This window comes from Semicossyphus pulcher, unplaced genomic scaffold (assembly GCF_022749685.1).
Source record: "Semicossyphus pulcher isolate SPU_LCO1_2020_fin unplaced genomic scaffold, fSemPul1.0.p SCAF_18, whole genome shotgun sequence".
Lineage (NCBI taxonomy): Eukaryota > Metazoa > Chordata > Actinopteri > Labriformes > Labridae > Semicossyphus > Semicossyphus pulcher.
Genome location: NW_027211691.1, coordinates 7,776,192 through 7,793,934, shown reverse-complemented (window position 1 = coordinate 7,793,934; position 17,743 = coordinate 7,776,192). Strand labels below are relative to the sequence as shown.

The 17,743-nt window shown below is 39.6% G+C and overlaps 1 protein-coding gene across 1 annotated transcript in view; it reads right to left on the bottom strand.

Annotated features, from left to right (window-relative positions):
- snx7 (sorting nexin 7) overlaps window positions 1-17,743 on the bottom strand; it is a 44,206-nt gene that overhangs the window by 8,658 nt on the left and 17,805 nt on the right. The window contains exon 8 of the mRNA XM_069667366.1: window positions 14,793-14,945. Within this exon, the coding sequence (XP_069523467.1) occupies window positions 14,793-14,945 (153 nt within the window). The remainder of the gene's footprint in view (window positions 1-14,792; window positions 14,946-17,743) is intronic.

Sequence of the window (17,743 nt, the reverse complement as noted above, 5' to 3'; positions counted from 1 at the left end):
ACACAGTGTGGCAGAATTCAATCCGAAACAAAAATAGATGCCTCTTTTCTAGATCCAAGCATTTCTACTAGAAAGCAAGGCCTTAATATGTAAGTGTTCAGTATGCTTCTTCAGTATGCTTCCAACAAGTACAGCATGCTATCTACATCTTAAGTCCAAGTGTTTCTACCTCTTCTGCACGGCCCAGTGAATGAAATAACTGCCATTATGGCCCTATTCTGGCTGCGTCCCTGTGCCAGTGTGATCTTTACCCATCAACTTTATGTCTTTGTCTGCCTCAACAGTCTTGATGCAGTGAAACATACAAAACAGACAACCAACCACACTTCAAGATAACATCCCCACAGAGGCATTTATCGTATAATGATCGACTAGTCTGATAACATGAAAAGTGGTTCCGGAAAAAGTGACTTGGCTGAAAATTTTTGATGCTCCACGCCTGGTTAGTCACATGGTAAAACAGGCATGATGGTTACATCATTGGTTTCAGGAAAAGGTTCAAATGTTTTGCATTTAACCTAGATTCTCCAGGAAGATTTCTCTAGGAGAACAGCCATGAATAATGGACGCATCCCATTTTTTAAAGTACTCTTTTGCATGATAACAATTGGTAAAGTTAAAATGATAATTGGACCGTACTAGCACTTTTCTAGTCTTTCGACTACTCAAAACACTTTTACGCTACATATCGCATTCACCCTTTCACACTCACATTCACACAATGATGGCAAAGGCTACTATGCCAGTCTCCAATCAGATCTATACACATTCACCACATTAATAATTGCTTTGTAATTAATTAATCGCATATATAAAATATATAAATTATTTCTGTGAAAAGCACCACATCACATGTATTTCTAGATGATTATTTCTAACTTCCACACTTAAATGGTACTCTCTTATTCACCTTATTATGTTTTAATTCACAATCTACTTTAATCTGATCTCTTTGCTTTGCTTCAGTCCCTCCCAACACACCTGCACAGATGCTGGCCCCACCCTCCTCTTTCTGTCTGCCTCTGTCTGCTTTGTTGACTGTCTTCATCAGCAGTCTATTTAATTAAGTCACAGAAGTTTAATATTTTCTCTCGCAATTCAGTTCTCACAGCACACGAGCTGCATGTGCACGAGGGACGTTATTAATGGCGTAGCGATCAAAACGATCAATCGTTACCCAATGAAATCTGCACCTTCTATAAGCTTATAAACAGCCACAATCAATGCATTTGTGTGCATCTGTTTGGACAGAGAACGTCCGATGTCAGCGATGCGGAGCAGACCTGTTTTGCCATTAGAAGTAAACTGGTCCTGCTGTTGTTCAATTGGTTGCCACGACTTCACGTTAGATTGATGTCCTGTGACTCCTGTCCCTGTTTCAGTGCTCTTCCTCAAGAGGAGAGAGGGCGATCGACTGTTCATTTGGAGCGGAAATCTCCGCAGAGTCATTTAATTACAACTTCAGGACACATCATAGAAATGTGAAGCGGCGGACCACAAAATGCATGTAGCGGAAACACTGGAACCCCCAAGCTTCCAATTGAGAGATGACCGACTCTACCACTGAGCCACAGCCGCCCCCAAAGTATCAGCTAAAAAGGATCTATATTCATTTCCAAGAGACGACCAATAAATTGACATTAAAAAGCTGACATAAACTGACATAAAGGTAATACAATTCACTGAAAGAATGGAGAGTTGAAAATGATAAACAAAAAAACATTGGAGGCATTGGAGTAAGTATATATTAAACTTTTTGGGGCAGCACCAGGGGAGACGGGAGGTACAAAAAAAGCTACCAAAAAATACATTTTCAAATTCAGTCTAACTGCCTTTGGTTTTAGTGTTCCATAAATCGCATCACGGGATATGCCATCTCACAAGCCCACATTTCTGAGAGACACTTGTCAGAAATCGAAATGCTAATTCTAACCTTGCACAGCTGTTGGCACCTTCAGTCAAAAAATAGCGGCAATTCCCTTCAACAGCTTGTCAAATCCTACAAAGACAGGAAAACTAATGTGAAATGTTTACTGACCTTAAAATAAGCAACATTCATGTATTTATATCAGTGCCATTCTAAGCAGAGTCCCTGTTGCTATGAGGTAACCATGGCAATGCTGACAAGACTCTGCCTTTGCCATCCACAGTGAAGGCAGAGCTCATCATCTGAATAATGATCACTGCATTATCAATAACTGCTGGATTTGGAGAGCACAAGCTTCAGCATGTTTGGAAAGGTAACACTTGATAACTTCACTGTGTCATCCCTTAAAAATTACATGTAATTGAAAAAAAAGGTTTGGATCAGTGCTGGGCTTTTACTGCAAAACATTCTGTCTCATAAATAGTTAAGTACTTAGTACATGTGTATTAAAATCTTGGTGTGTCCTGGCTGTTCTGGGGTTGTGTTCTTCAGCTGTACTGGTTCAGTTTTGAACCTTTGACTTAATCTGCTCTGTGTAGCAATGTGTTATTTCACTAAATGTACATTTTTAACAGTTTGTTGAAAATTTCTATTTATTATAATCTTCAGTCATTTGGGTTGAATTATTCTGACATTAACAATGGTCTGTCACTTCCCTCCTGTTTTGCTACCATAAGACAATTTGCAGAATGTGCAGGAGGAACAACTGTGATGAAAACTGCATGTCGACGTGCTAATAGAATTGCAAATATTGGCATCCTCATTCTGCTACTCCCACACAGTTATCTCATCAGAGCATGGTTTGGACTTAATATAGCTGTAACATGTATTTCTACCAGCCAGGGTATATTAAAACATTACAGCAGCAGTGGGGTATTAATCCTGACATTACAGATAAAAATTGTGAAAGAGTGAGCAAGAGGTTTGTCACATCCATACATGAAATGAGAGTAATCATGTCTTCAGTATACAATGTACAACTAAATGAGTCTCTTTCCCCCTCAGTATTAAAGCTTATCGTAGCAGCCCTTCAGTCATGAGCATGTTCCTGCAGTATGATCAAGGTCTTCCAGCAAATTATTTAAGTGTCTGAAAAGAAGCACACATATTACACCGATAAAAACACACATGCCTATTATTATCTATACAAGCCCACACGCTGGAATAGAGGAAAATTTAGGATTGATGCTTAAGGACTCGACTTTCTCTGTCAGCTTCAGAGGCAAGAAAAACAACAATTTCATGAAACACACTCCACAGACTTATATCCCCAAGTGCATCATAAAGGACTAGCTCAACCTTTTTGTAAATATGCTTATTCATTATCCTGCCAAGAGGGAAATTGGAAGTTGTATACCATTGTCATGTTTGTGTGCAAAGTATAGAGATTGAGTAAGGAAATGATCAGCTTATCTTAGCATTCAGAGGGAGAAACAGCGAGCCTGTTTTGTAAAGTTTGTTCTTTATTGTCACAGTCAAGGTGACATTTAAAATGTCTGGTTTAGCTGATAAACAGTCCAAAACACAAACCAACTTAATTTATAATAATATAGAACAGTGAATAGCAGGGAAGCCTCAAATTGGATAAGTTAAAACCAACAAATGTTTGGAAACTTTGCTTGATATGTGACAATTAATTAATATTATTCATCTACTGTTAAGATGTTCTCTGTGTCGGAGGCTCCTCACTACTAATTTGTGTAAGTGGATGTTAGAATTCACTTTAGAATATTGGTTTGTGTGAGTTGGCGTCCTGTACATTGTTTAGGCATTATTGATGTTTTGGCTGAATCTGTTGATACTGGAGCATAAATATATAACATAATTTGTATAAAGTTTGTTGGGTGGGAAGGTCTATCCATAGTTGATTTTCAAAATCTTATATAACAACAACAGCTTAGTGAATATGGCTTAAGACGATGCAGGATGATTTCTGTAACCATTAATGCTCATTCTTATTCCCAGGGTAAGGGACATCCACTAAAGTGTATGATTTAATTTCATGAGTGGATAGTTATGTTGCTGGATTATTTGGAAGACAGAATGGCTGTCTGGCTGTCTTTCATCATGGACAGATAGCTGATAGTGTTATGCTATATATTAGAGAGATTACTTGTAAAATGTATTTGTATAAACTTAATTACTGATGTAAAGTAGGAAAGCACAAAAAATGTCCCACATTTATGGCCTGACGTCACAAATGCGCCCGAAACAGGGTTAGTAAACAGTGAAGATGTTACGGTGGTTAGGTCTTTATTGTATCTATTACTCATTCAGTCTGTTTATCAAACTCAGCGCAGACAAATTTGGAACAATGTTCGAGCGCAGCTTGGACGGAGAAAGGGGGGAATTTGTAGCTGAGATGACAAAGAGTCACAGAAGTTACCTATGGAGCATAGGGTCGCACCAGAAAGGGGTAGGAGATTAGGGTGTCCACCGAGGTTTCTGTCCCATCAATGCCAATCAGAGCCGAGGCGATAAGAGTCATTTGACCCGGGTCTGAATGTCGATTGTAACCTTTCCCATCAAACAAAAAAGCCGGGTGTTGGCGGGTGTTAGTGGGTTTCTGGACCAGTGGGAAAGCGGCTTTAGACACACTGAGGACACATTCTGACATTCTGAGGGCCACATATGGTCACATTCTTCCAGCAATGAGTCCTAGTGTGTCCTGGGCCACATTTAAGGACTGCTTGCCTGTCATTCTTGTCTGATTCACCAGTTTCACTTCTGTGTCTTGTGAAACTTGTTTTGTTTTATTATTACTCCTATCATTCCACACATTAAAACAAAGTATTGAGGATGCTGCATGAAAATATTGGGGGTGGGGAAGTCCCCACAGTGAACTTTGTTTTTAAATAGGGCACAATGGAAGAGACAGCACCTGTACCCGGGTGAGAGATGTGACCCACAACATAGTCTATCATAATGCAGCGCTCTGAGGATACAGACATTTCATAGAGGAGACAAGCGTACAAAATACAGATCTATCTGAGTGTTTGTCAATGTTCATTGAAACTCCAGTCTGCACTGTTGTTAACACTTCACTCTTAAACCACAAAAACGTCAGGTAACATTAGGATTCACAACCAAAGAAAGTTTTTATATCACATAGACACAAATTCACCCACTTCCTCTTCTTCCCTCCTTCAAACTCTCTCTCTCTCTCTCTCTTTCTTTTTCTCTAACTCTCTAACCCCCTTTCTCTGCTGTAAGTCTACTTCAAAGTTTTTATCAGTTGATCGTTTTTTATAGACAAAGCAGGATACATGTTTGTTTGCATATAGAGCAGGAAAGGGAGGTCCCATGACAAGCGGTCGCTAGAGATGCATATGGAGATGCTTTCTAATGCCAAGTGTGAACAGATGTATTCAGAGCTGTCCACTTGTGATAAGATAAATGGTAAATGGACTGCACTTACAGAGCACTTTTCTGGCATTTTGGCTACTCAAACTACATGCCACATTCACCCTTTCAGTCACACATTCACACTGATGGCAGAGGCTGCTATGCAAAGTGCCAATCTGTCCATCAGGATCAAACTAATTACATTCACACACCGATGGGTATGCCTTAGAGAGCCATTTTGGATTCAGTGTTTTGCCCAAGGACACTTTCATATGCAGACTGCAGGAGCCCGGTTTCAAACCACCCACAGGCTTTCATTTAGGGCTAGCCAAATTCCAATGACCATGCTTAAGTAGCTACCAAAATAGAACCAGGATCAATTGGCAGTTTAGAAGTTATCTCTAGTCTATTGCATCTATAACGCTACGTAACCACTAACCTTATCATGTTCATGGTTTATGAATAAAGATGGCTCATATAAAGTTAACTTATTTTAACTTCTAAGTGATCTCAGTTACACAATGACTTTTCTTTGACTTCTTGTATAGAACTTAATGCAAAACTGATGTCTGTCCTGAAAGTACCTGGTTGAGAGTGCAGGTCCATTGGGAACTGTCGGAGCCAAATTCTGCTGATATCACTAGTTTTACAAACATCCTATGGGTCTGCACTGATTCATCTTTCAACTAGTAGTAGAAAGCTTTGGTCTGATCAAAATGTTGCAAGTACAGATTGGCTGCAATCGTTGTGACGGATGACCTACGGGTTGTTCTTTTTTCATTCCTTATCTAAAGTACTGTTTGTAATGCGGTACAGAGCCAAGTTGACAACAACTACAAAAAAGAAAATGTTGGTGTAAGGTAAGGTAAGGTAAGGTAAGGAAAGGGTTGTCCTGCTATCCACTTCTTTCCCTCATCCTCTGTCGGTCTGTGTTAATGCTGCATGTGTGTCATTTGGGAATAACTGTCAGAAGGACTTGAAGTGACGACTAGGTGGTGTTCCAGCGTTGGAAAATGTCTAAACCCCTCATTGGTAATGTTCTTCACTGACAGAGGCGCTACAACAAAAAGTTATTATCCAGTAATGTCTTGAGTATTTATTCAACAACTTTAACAAAGACAAGTCTATAAAATGACATAAAATAGGGGAAAAAAATGACCATCACTGTTTCCCAAATCCTCACATTTAACAAGTTTTAACAAGTGCATGTTTGATAAATATTTCAGCACTGACATTATTCACCAATAAGTTTTCATTATTTAATCATAAACGCTCTTTTCATCACTTTGCTTATATTGTATCTTCGAGTCTTTTTCCTCCTCTTGCTCCCCCCACCACACCCCACCGCACCCCCACCCTCCCAAACCCTCCTCACCTGTTCTGCCGTCTTTGTGCTCTTTATGTCTCCCTCTCTCCTCACTTTGCGCTTATTCCTTGACCTCCCCATCCACCTTCATTCATCCTCTCTCTCCATTTCCTAGTTTTGCCCTATATCCCACCAAGGTGGTATAAAATCCTCCCAGGTGCAGGTGTCTTATTAGATTCTTATAGGCCGTCTCTCTGAGCTCCACTCCAATAAATCATTCACAGGCCCCATGGCTACACTAGCCCACATCTGCACCTGAAAAACGATATCAACACATAGCACAGAGTCATCTCATCCTTTAACTCTCAGTAGGTAGCTATTGTTTGCTTAATGCATGCTACGGAATGTCCAGAAAATAATTTAAAGGAATCATTGAGAAGAAATTAATTTGGTGTTGTTACCATTTGGTTTAATAAAACAGTCTAAATTCCCATTTGGAATGCAAGAACATCGTAATTAAGTTGCGCTGGAAAAATATTAACCATTCTTCCTGGTACAGAACAGAACACCTATTATATTCATCAGCCCATTTCTAATTACTAAGATTACAGGAAGGGAAGCATGTTACTGTGTACCTCAAACCACAGGTTTTCTGACACTGTGGGTCCTTCTTCAGACTAAATTAAAACAATTGCTCTATTTCATAGTGATTCCAAAACTTTAAGTGATTGCTTAATGCTTTGGGGGATATGAACAGGAAGTGATATTGCCCCAGAGTCAGTAAGTTAGTTGTTGGTTAAAACTTAGCCTGTTGTTCAGCCTGTTTTTGTTTACATTTCGGCAAAAATTGTAAATGGACTGCACTTATATCGCGCTTTTCTAAAATTGCGACCACTCAAAGCTACTTTTACACTACATGTCACATTCACCCATTCACACACACAAGCAAGCACCAATTTCCAATCAGATCTATGCCGATTCATGCCTGATGGCTATGCCACCGGGGGCAATTTTGGAGTTCAGTGTCTGGTCCAAGGACATTTCGACATGTGACTGTAGCAGTCAGGGATCGAAACCACCAACCTTCCTTTTGAGAGATGACCGACTATACCACTGAGCCACAGCCACCCCCAATGCTGAAAAAAAAAAGAAAAGGTGTCCGAGCTGTTACCCCCCAAAACCTACCCAGTGTGATCTGGATGGCCTCCAGCCCCCTGTGACCCTGCTAAAGCAGGTATACATTTCAGCATTGGATTGATGACAGAACAAATTAGCATTTTCTCAAAGAAATGTCCAGAACTTTTACTACATTATGCTATACTGTAAATTGATAATGGGCTTATATAATTAATACATTCTCTGAAAGAAGATTATATCCACATCTGGCTTTAAAGGATTCTTTTTCATCCAAACATATGTTGGGATTCCAAAGAGGACTATGTGTTGTTGGGGGTGCATCTCCACCAGGTTACTATAAATATTCTAAACAGAGTTGAACAGAGTATACAGTTGATAAATAATCACGAGTTGCAGCATTTTATATGCAAAAGTTCTGAATAAATTTGGAAACACTGGGTATTATTCAGATGGAATAAATTCTCAAGAGGACCGACAAGTGTGTCAAAAACCAGCAGGTATTTGGGGCTGTAATTAATACAGGGGGGAAGGGGGCGGAAAATCATACACCACATGTGCTCTGGTTGGGATTGGAATCACTGAATATGCAATATTAAAATCATTCCAACCATACAAAACTAAATCCTGGCCAAATAGGGCCAGAACCCTGAACTTGCAGACAAGATGTTCTCAGCAGAGATGGGATAAAATAGCGTAGATTTTATGTTATTAAAATGGAATTATAGCTCAGTAAAGGATTCTCTCATTAGAGAAATCCAGCCTCCCATCAAAGAAAAGTCTATTTATTGTGTTAATCTGGTTTAACCCTGCTTTGGGCAAGGTATGAAATCATCCTCCATGGATGGATTTTACGCTTCAAGAGCATATTTTGCATTGCAACAAGAGCTTTGTCAGCAGGCATGCTTTATTTTAGCACTGCCCTGATTTATACACATCCACACCAGAGACATGCTCAGCAGACACAGTGGGCCCACAGAACTACTAAAGTTATTGTTTTTTTCCAGAGTTTTAAATTTATTGCTAATATCATCAATTGGAGATACATCTAACATGCTCTGTTTACTTTCCAGGCTGTAAGTGGATGGGTCAGTGGATATGTTTAAATGACAGATAAGTAGGAAGGGGCTGAAGAGACCATGTTAACATATATGTGTTGTTAACTGGTGCTTACAAGCCAAGGACAAACTATGTTTTGTTAGCAGTGGTGTGTAACCCACTTTGACGTAGCTCAGTGGCGTACAAAACAGCTGTGCTGTGTAATTGGATTGGTTCTCCAGCACATAAAATGATTACTTGCATCAGTTGAAAGTTTCTCAACCTCTTCATGTCATGCCACTGAGAGTCTTTTAAGTCTTGAGTCACAAAGGGGGTGCCAAGATGTTATTTTGAGTTCCCATTTGCATTGAATGGCATCCCTCTGTGCCTAAAGTATTTTAGCCCAAGTGCGTGAAATTGAGTTTTGGACCAAACAATCTAAACAGACTGTTGTTGACATTTGCATTACGCATGCAGGTGATTTTCTAAGCTGTTCAATGTGCTAAAGCTGAGCAGCGAATAAACTATCTACCCTGCAAGCGGAGGTAAGTATTAGCAGTGTATTTTTAGCCCCAGTGGATGTTTGTTTGATAGCCTGTCAAACAGGCTAAAGTCCCCGACGAAACGTGTCCATATGCACATTGTTTTGATGTGAGTGGACTATAAAGTCCAGGAAGAATCAGAGTAACTTTCAGAACATAACTTTCCTGCAAGTGCTGAAAAGTTATCACCTATGCATGAATTATTTTAAGTTTATATCTTTTCCAAGTGACAGAGCAGTTACCTTATACCCCTTTCCCACCTAAATTTAGTGTGTTGACAGAGTTTTTTCAGACCTGGGAAGACCCACTTGTACATGCCGATTGTCTCTGTTCCCATTGCCAGTGGAGTATACTCCTTTCGGTCTCTTTTCTGCTGCGTCACCGTCTGACGTCACAAATGCGCCGGAGACAGGGTTAGTAAACAGTGATCTATTACTCGTTCAGTCTATTTATCAAACTCGGCGCAGACAAATTTGGAACGGTGTTTGAGCGCTGCTTGGACGGAGACAGGTGGAATCTGAGATGACAAGGAGTCGCAGAAGTTACAGACGGAGCATAGCATCGTGCTGGAAAGGGGTAGGAGATTAGCATGTTGACACAGGTTTTGTATTCCCATCCCATGCCGATCAGTGGCGAGGCGATTATCACCCAGGTCTACTACAAGGTCATTTGACTGAATGTCGATTGTAACCTTTCCCATTAAGCAAAAAAGCTGGTTGTTAGTGGGTTTTTTGACCAGTGGGAAAGCAGCTTTAGAGTGGTAACTGCTGCTTAATAAATGTTCAGACCACAGTACTAACAAGACAACTGAGGGTCTGAGCTGTGTCAAGATAATTTAGTGACTTGGCAGTACAGGAATCTAATAATGGCAGAGTCATGGAACATTCATTGCATGCATCGCAAGTCACGATTGATCTGTTTGCCCCCAACTAGCCTTCAGACAAGAAGTTGTTTTGTTTGCATTCCAGCTCTGAGGCCGTAAAAAGAAAAAAATGGGTGATGGGTTTTGTCTGCAATCAATATGGACTCTGTACTTTGTGTTTTTTCCTTTAAAGGCTGAATTGATAAGCAGTCTGAGCGCGTTGGCAGGAACAAGAGGAGTGACAATAGACTTGGAAAGACAAGAGGCTGGTTTCCAAGAAGCTGTCAGCTAAGAATTATTGAGTCATAAATGTAATACTTGCTGACTTTCTCACACACAAAGGAAATACACACAGGAGCACATGACAACAGAGCCAGAACATTCGACAACAAAAGCACTTAACCAATATAGCTGACCATGGCTTTAGGTCATCCACAGAAAGCATGATCTATTAAACACTATTTTTAATTCAATATGACTTTAACAAATAATTTTTGTTTTGGTCTCACAGTTAAATCAAATGGTTTCCCATACAGTGATGTATTTGTGGCGGCCCGTGCATGTGAGTCTGAAATTTTGTTTGTTTTTCCTGCGGAGGAGATGACTGGCATAGTGATGTGCAGTCTCCGACAATTCCAAAATGATTGATTGTGTTGCTATAAGTGTAAATAGGAAGCTGTTGCTAATTATGTCCATTTGACAACTTCATTTTCACAGAGGACATGTCTGAATATGAATATCACATGTGCTCTGAGTGCTGCCTCATTGTAGACAGCAGACTGTCAGGCAGTGTTAATGTGATGCAGCTTTACTGTGTTTTTTGGTGGATTTTTGAAGTCTAGATGTCTTCTATTTCTTTTTAAATTAATGGCTACAGATGTGACATCATGCTAGAAACTGAGGAAAAAGCTCCATTTTAGCTCAATGAGCTTGAACCACACTTCACTGTTGCAGTTTGTATGTTTTTGTGGTGATGTAAATTTTTCATTAATATTATGTTCACCAATAACAAATGGAACCATTCATGCAGCATTAAAACAAAGTGTTCCGTTTTTAACCTCTGAGTGCACAAATTAAGAACCTTTTAGAATCATTAATATTTAATTTCTGAAATATGCAAAGGTAAATTTATGTGTGGTGCAACTCATGAATATGCAAAAAGCAGCCTAATTTATCTGTACTGCTGCGTATGTCCAGGACATCAGATCAGGCACAAGCCATGTTTGAAAGTATGGTTTTCACCATCTGTACAGTAAGGGTTTTCACATTTAGAAGCCAAGTGATCTTTGGCTTCTTCTATACACACACATCTTCACACGCATGCACTGTAGTAGTCATTCTTTGTATTGCATTTGCTTGCCAGAGGCCACTGTGCCGGGTGATCAGTGTTGTTGTCAGGGTTGCTGCAGGGTGAGGCCAGGAGAGATGGCCTGCCCCTGCAGAGAGAAACACTGGAGAGAAAACCCAATTATGCCATGGACACACACACACGCACACGCACACGCACACACACACACACACACACACACACACGCACACACACATAAAACTCCCTATTATTATAGTTGCTGTTATAAACAAAAAAATCTGTCGATCTTCTGATGTGTTATCATGAGAAACTGTGAAGCAAGAAAGACTAATATTTATTCTGCCCTCTCACAGTTTTAAAGTAGGTATAAAACATCTCCATGTTACATGACATAGCCAAAGGAAAGCCAAGAAAACCAATATATAGATAGAAGCCAATGTTGTATTAAATATCGTGTAAAGTGCCATTAAGATTTCCCTTGGGAGAAACGGTGGGGTTCAGACCAACCCAGGAAAAACAGACCTGACTTTTGAATTTACAGATTCAATAATACAGATGAAAAATTCAAGTGTGCAGCATTTCAACTTCATCTAAACTTTTCTTCGTTGGATTATAAAATTGGCAGAAAATAACCTTATAGGACAGAGGTCTGAGCAACTGCAAAATTATTGATTATCCTTAAGAGATTATAAATTAGGGTTAATTGATTACCCTCAGTCATTTGGATTGGTGATGGTGTACATATTAAAAAAGGCCTTGAACGTGATGGAATTCCAACGTGTTGCCAAAAGTGGCAGCTTTCACACTACACATCCCCACACCATTGATTTTTAATAGCCTGACCAGAGCAGCTTTAGAAGGGGATTAGTCACGTTTCTTTCTTGATGTCCAGGTCACAGCGGAATAGATTAGTTGGTTAATAAATCAGGTAATATTCTAACAGAAAATGTCATGATATTTACTTCTCAAACGGCAGTATTTGCTTGATGTTAGACGAGAGCAGGATGGGATTTGTTTCTATATTGCAACAATTTATAGGCCAAATGATTTAACATTAAACAAAACATATGAATCTATTATTTTATTTGAAAATTGGACATCAGAGGAATTTTTTGAATAGGCCAATTGAAAGTGCATAATTTCAGATGGATGGTAATCAAAGTAAAATAATTTAGTGGAAAAGTTTTCTGTCACAGGAAACACAATAGCTGATAACTCCTCTACAGGCCAGTGGTTTAAAGAGAAACGAATCTAAAGTGTGGCTACCCTCTGCTGGCAGAGTACCAGTCTCTAGGACCAAAATACGTCCAAAGTAAATGGAAGCATATCTTTGTTCTAACTGCCTGCTTAGAGTTCCGCATGACTAACAAAACCTATAAAAGAGTAAATGATTGTTACCGTAATAGCTTCATCGTCTTATTGTCATCCTGCTGTGATGCTCTGTCTTCCAACTAGCTTCATTGTTCTTTCTTAACGTCTAATTCCCTGCTGCCTCTGCTGCTCTGCCTGCTCGTTAATCTGGATATAGGATTGTCTCTTCTACATTGCAACTGCCACTTATGTCTTTCTATGTTTCCCCTGTTTTTCTGTGTCACTCTCCTACTCTACTGCACCACTATCTCCACCCTCTTCCCTCAAGTTAAATCCTCTCCCTCTGAGATTCATCTGAGAAGACATGAAACCAGCTGTTTTTGGTCAGGCCCCTAATTATAAATGTCTTACACCTCTACGACAGCTGAGCAGACTTTACCTGCAGCTGTGGACTGAGAAATATTGTGTTAAAAATCAAGACTGAGCTTTTTATTTGGATTTGGATATTTAAGGAATAGTAAAACTTAATATTTAATAATAATTTTCTAATTTTTGAATGTGCACAATAAGAACTAGGGAATGCTAGAAAAAACAACAAACAACAAACAAGTATAAAACAACTACTTCAACTGGAGGAGCTAGGCCAGTCACCCTCAATGAAGAGAAGAGACAGACTTTCAAGTCCATGGAATTGACTTGGAGGCAGCTGTGGCTCAGTGGTAGAGTGGGTTGTGTCTCAATCGGAAGGTTGGGGGTTCGATCCCTGACTGCTACAGTCTAGATGTCGAAGTGTCCTTGGGCAAGACACTGAATCCCAAATTGCTTTGGTGGCATAGCCATCGGGCGGGTATGAAAGCAAAGATCGTAAAATTGCCATCAGTGTGTTAATGAGTGTGTGAATGGGTGAATGAAACATGTAGCGCTTTGAGTGGTCGGAAGACTAGAAAAGTGTTTACCATTTGACTACTGCTGATAGCATTCACACTGCACAGTGCTAGATATTTTAAAAACTCTCCTGCAGCTTTCGTGACATAAATGTATCTGGAACAATTGATCATTGAATTCCATGCATGTGTGTCATGGTGGCAGACAACTAAAACCACATCTTGCATCTTCACAGTGCCCCAAAAGAAGACTTGTGAGTACAACATTTTTGTCCTCTGAAGTTGAGGAGTTGCAGCACTAACTTCCCTTCCACGCAAAACTTTAGAAGCTGAAAGAGGAATAGTGTCGTTGGTACTGCTAGGAGGGTCGCAGTAATCTTCTTTCATATTTTATTTTAGGCCTCTCCAAACAGAAGATAGGTCTGTATTATCATCATCATTGCTTGTTCACAGTGTTGTTTCTGGAAATCAGTCTAGCAACCCCTCCCGATGACTTCACACAGGTTGTGGAAAAAAAGCGATCAATGTTTGGTCAGTTGAATGATGCTTAGTCTGTCATGCCTCTCAGCAGACTCCTGGCAAAAAGTATGACTCCACAATCACCTAATCTGACACAGTGACTATTTTTACAAACAATACAATGTTGTATACTCTGAACCAGGCATTAGAGAAGGTAAACTTGATTACATGTATCCTTACAGAGTACTGGAGAAATGTATACTGAACTCTATGTAACTTTACACCATGTTTTTAAACATAATATGTAACGTCTGCAGTAATGTTTACTGTTAAACCTACAGTGAGGAGTTTTTACCGGTTATAAAACAGTCCGAGTTTAATGCCAAACCAGACGAGCAGGAAGAAGATTGGCTTATATTCTGACACTACTGTGACAGCCGCCACAGGGTCAGATTCTAACAAAGTGAAATGAAGACAGAAGTGAAAACAGACTGAAATAGGCTAGGTTTACGTTTTCCCCTGCAAAGTTGCACAGTGAGCAGTACATTAGTAAAAGGAAGATGATAAGGTTTTCCTATAGAGAATATAAAAAAGCAAAGCAAAGAGATATGATATTCACATGTGGTTTTGTATTGTGATTTCCTACAAAGCGTTCTGTCTGAATCTTGAGCTCACCTTCTCGTAGTACTCCACGTTCTTCTCAGCAGTGCATATAAAGGCTGATTTGAGGTCAGTTCTCATGCTCTCCTGCCAGCGGGACCAGTCTCCCTTTAAGGCGTTGTTGGCCTGTTCCATCCGGTCTGACAGACCATCCACCTCCTCCTGTAGCTGTCAGTCAAACACAAAAACCATTGAGTGGTGCTTCTTTTCATTCATTTTACAGTATTTTTATTGTACAGTGCAGTTTTCTTGTTGTGTTGTGTGTTTTTGTACAAAGACAGCCGCCGTGACAAACTATCTTTGGCTCTCCATGCTGTGGTGTGTGGCACTGGTCCACATACGCATAAAATATTTAACATTTGCTCTCACTCCCTTGTCTTGGTTTATTTGTCAAATTAAGCAGTGCTTTCAGAGCAAAGGGCGACTTCAGCAACATTCTTAAAAGATGAATGTGAAGCCAGCTGAACAATGCAAATAAGTAAATGAATACACTGAATAGTTAAATAATCCAAGATAAAAAACTGAGTACAGGGAAACATTGTCACATTAAGGGCATGATTAAACTTGCAATGTAAGGATTTGAAAATTGTTTTGTGAAGTGTTTATTTTTTTCTGCATTTACCCTCTTTTGGACAGATGGCAGTTGAGACATGAGGGAGACATTTGCAACAATTGTCCCTGGCTGTAATCAAACGGTGGACATAGGGACTATATGGTATACATCTTAAATAGTTAGGAAGCCTAAGTAGTATAAAGTACACAGAGAGCACTAGAGCAGCTTCTGCTTTCTACCGACTGACAAATATGGAAAATGTTTAGACAATTATTTTATAACCTGATTCCTGACGGGCTGCACGGTGGTGCAGTGGTTAGCGCTGTTGCCTCACAGCTAGAGGGTTTCACACCCAGATTTGGACGATGCGGGAGTTCACATGTTCTTCCCTTGCATATGTGGGCTTCCTCCCACAGTCCAAAGACATGCTTGTGAGATTACTAGTGACTCTAAATTGCCCGTAGGTGTGAGTCTGAGTGTGAAATGTTGTCTGTCTCTTTGTGTCAGCCCTGGCGATCAGTCCAGGGTGTACCCCACCTATTGCCCAATGACAGCTGGGATAGGCTCCAGCCCCCTGCCACCCTGAACGGCATAGATAATAGATGGAGGATTCCTGACATTTTAAAACTATATTTTAATATAACTATTTTCCATATTTTGTGCTAGGGTACACTGTGTTTTACCAGAGAGAATTGAGATTCTGCTTTTCAGCCTTGTGTTGAGCTGCTCTTTATACACCAATGCATCCTGACTTCAGATTTTGACTTGGAATGGCTTGATTTTTCTTCCCCTGTCAAAGATTAAGACTTGTTTGTTTTTTGTAAATCAGCTTCAATCAAGGCATTAGCAGACAATCACATTGATCAAGCAGGACAAAAAGGTTTGTTTGTGAGGGCAGACCAGTAGGCGGGAAGATGACAAATTGCCCCATTCATTGATAAAGATTTCTCCAGTCAACAGAACAGACAGTGAAATCAAAAACATTCATGTCAGAGATGAGAAAAGGAAAACAAAAACCATAAAATCAAATATTATTGCTTTAAAAAAACCAAAACAGTTTGGTTTGACCCCAAGTTATTTTCATGAGGGATTCTTAGTTATGGATAATAATTATTCTAATATTAGATTATTTTCTCAAATTATCAAAAATCTGTAGTTACCTGAAAACATGGCAGTGCTACAATCTTTTAGGTGACCTTTCCAAAATTCTAATAGAAGGATTATACTGTGTAGGTAAGTAGACCTCACTGTCGACTAGAAGTTGTAGAAAAACGTAGAAAAGATGGCTGAATGCAACTATTTGCAACATGGAAAAGCAAGCAGTCTATTATGGGTGCAGATATATGTAAATTCATTTTTGAACCCTGGTCACAAATTTTGCTGAATACATTTGAACTGAATAAGAGGAGGTAGCAGAGGAGATACAAAAAAAGTGTTCTTCAAGTTTCATGGCATAATGGTTCGTAAGTCAGTATCCTCTAAACCATTAGAGCAGCATCAGAGCATAATCATCATCATCATCATCATCATCATCACTACTCGATACATTGAACAAACACCCACTGCATCAAGCAGCCCTATTTAATTGATGAATAAGTAAGTCTCACAATAAAGCTGAGTTATTATTAGACACTACAAACACATGTATTTCTGTATAACTAAGAGAACATTTAGCCTGAGACTGTATGAGTCCAAAGCACACATCACAGTGCAGATAATCAGATATTTTCATGCAGCTGTATTCACTGAGCCTGAGCAGGGATTAGCTGTCTGACATTTAAACTGACACTGGCATTTACTCAAGCTCAATAAACACAGCATGCTTAACATGGGCTTATCCACAGCATGTACAAACTGTGGGGATCTCAGTGGCCTGCTTGTTACCGCAGTGATATCGATCGAGACAACTTGTAAAGGCTATGGCTGAGCAGCACTGAGCATCTGATGTGTGTATTGTTATTTTGCAGCAATTACATGGGAACCAAGGAGAGCTTGTAGCTTCAGCTATGAAGCAGTGAGGTCATTGTAATATTTGTATAATTTGACAGTGGAGTAAAAATGTTTTAAGTGTTCCCAAATCAATCTATGAATCTAACAAGTAACAATAAGCCATTGTATGAAAACAAGACTCAAACTCTTTGATAAATACATTTAGACTGGTCTACATTAGAAGATGAAGATTTTTTTTTGTATAAATAAATAAGAAACTTAATTTAAATGTAAAAGTCTTTCGTTCAAATGATACAAAGTAAAACTAAAGAAGAAGTGCTGGTGCATATGCTTTGTTGACACACTCCTGGTTCCTCACTGTGCTGCATAATTAGGCCAACACTGCCCCCTTCTGTCTGTGTTGAGCCATTGAAACACTACCAGCCTCTGGAAAGGTTGACTCATAAAGAAAGCTCAGTACATT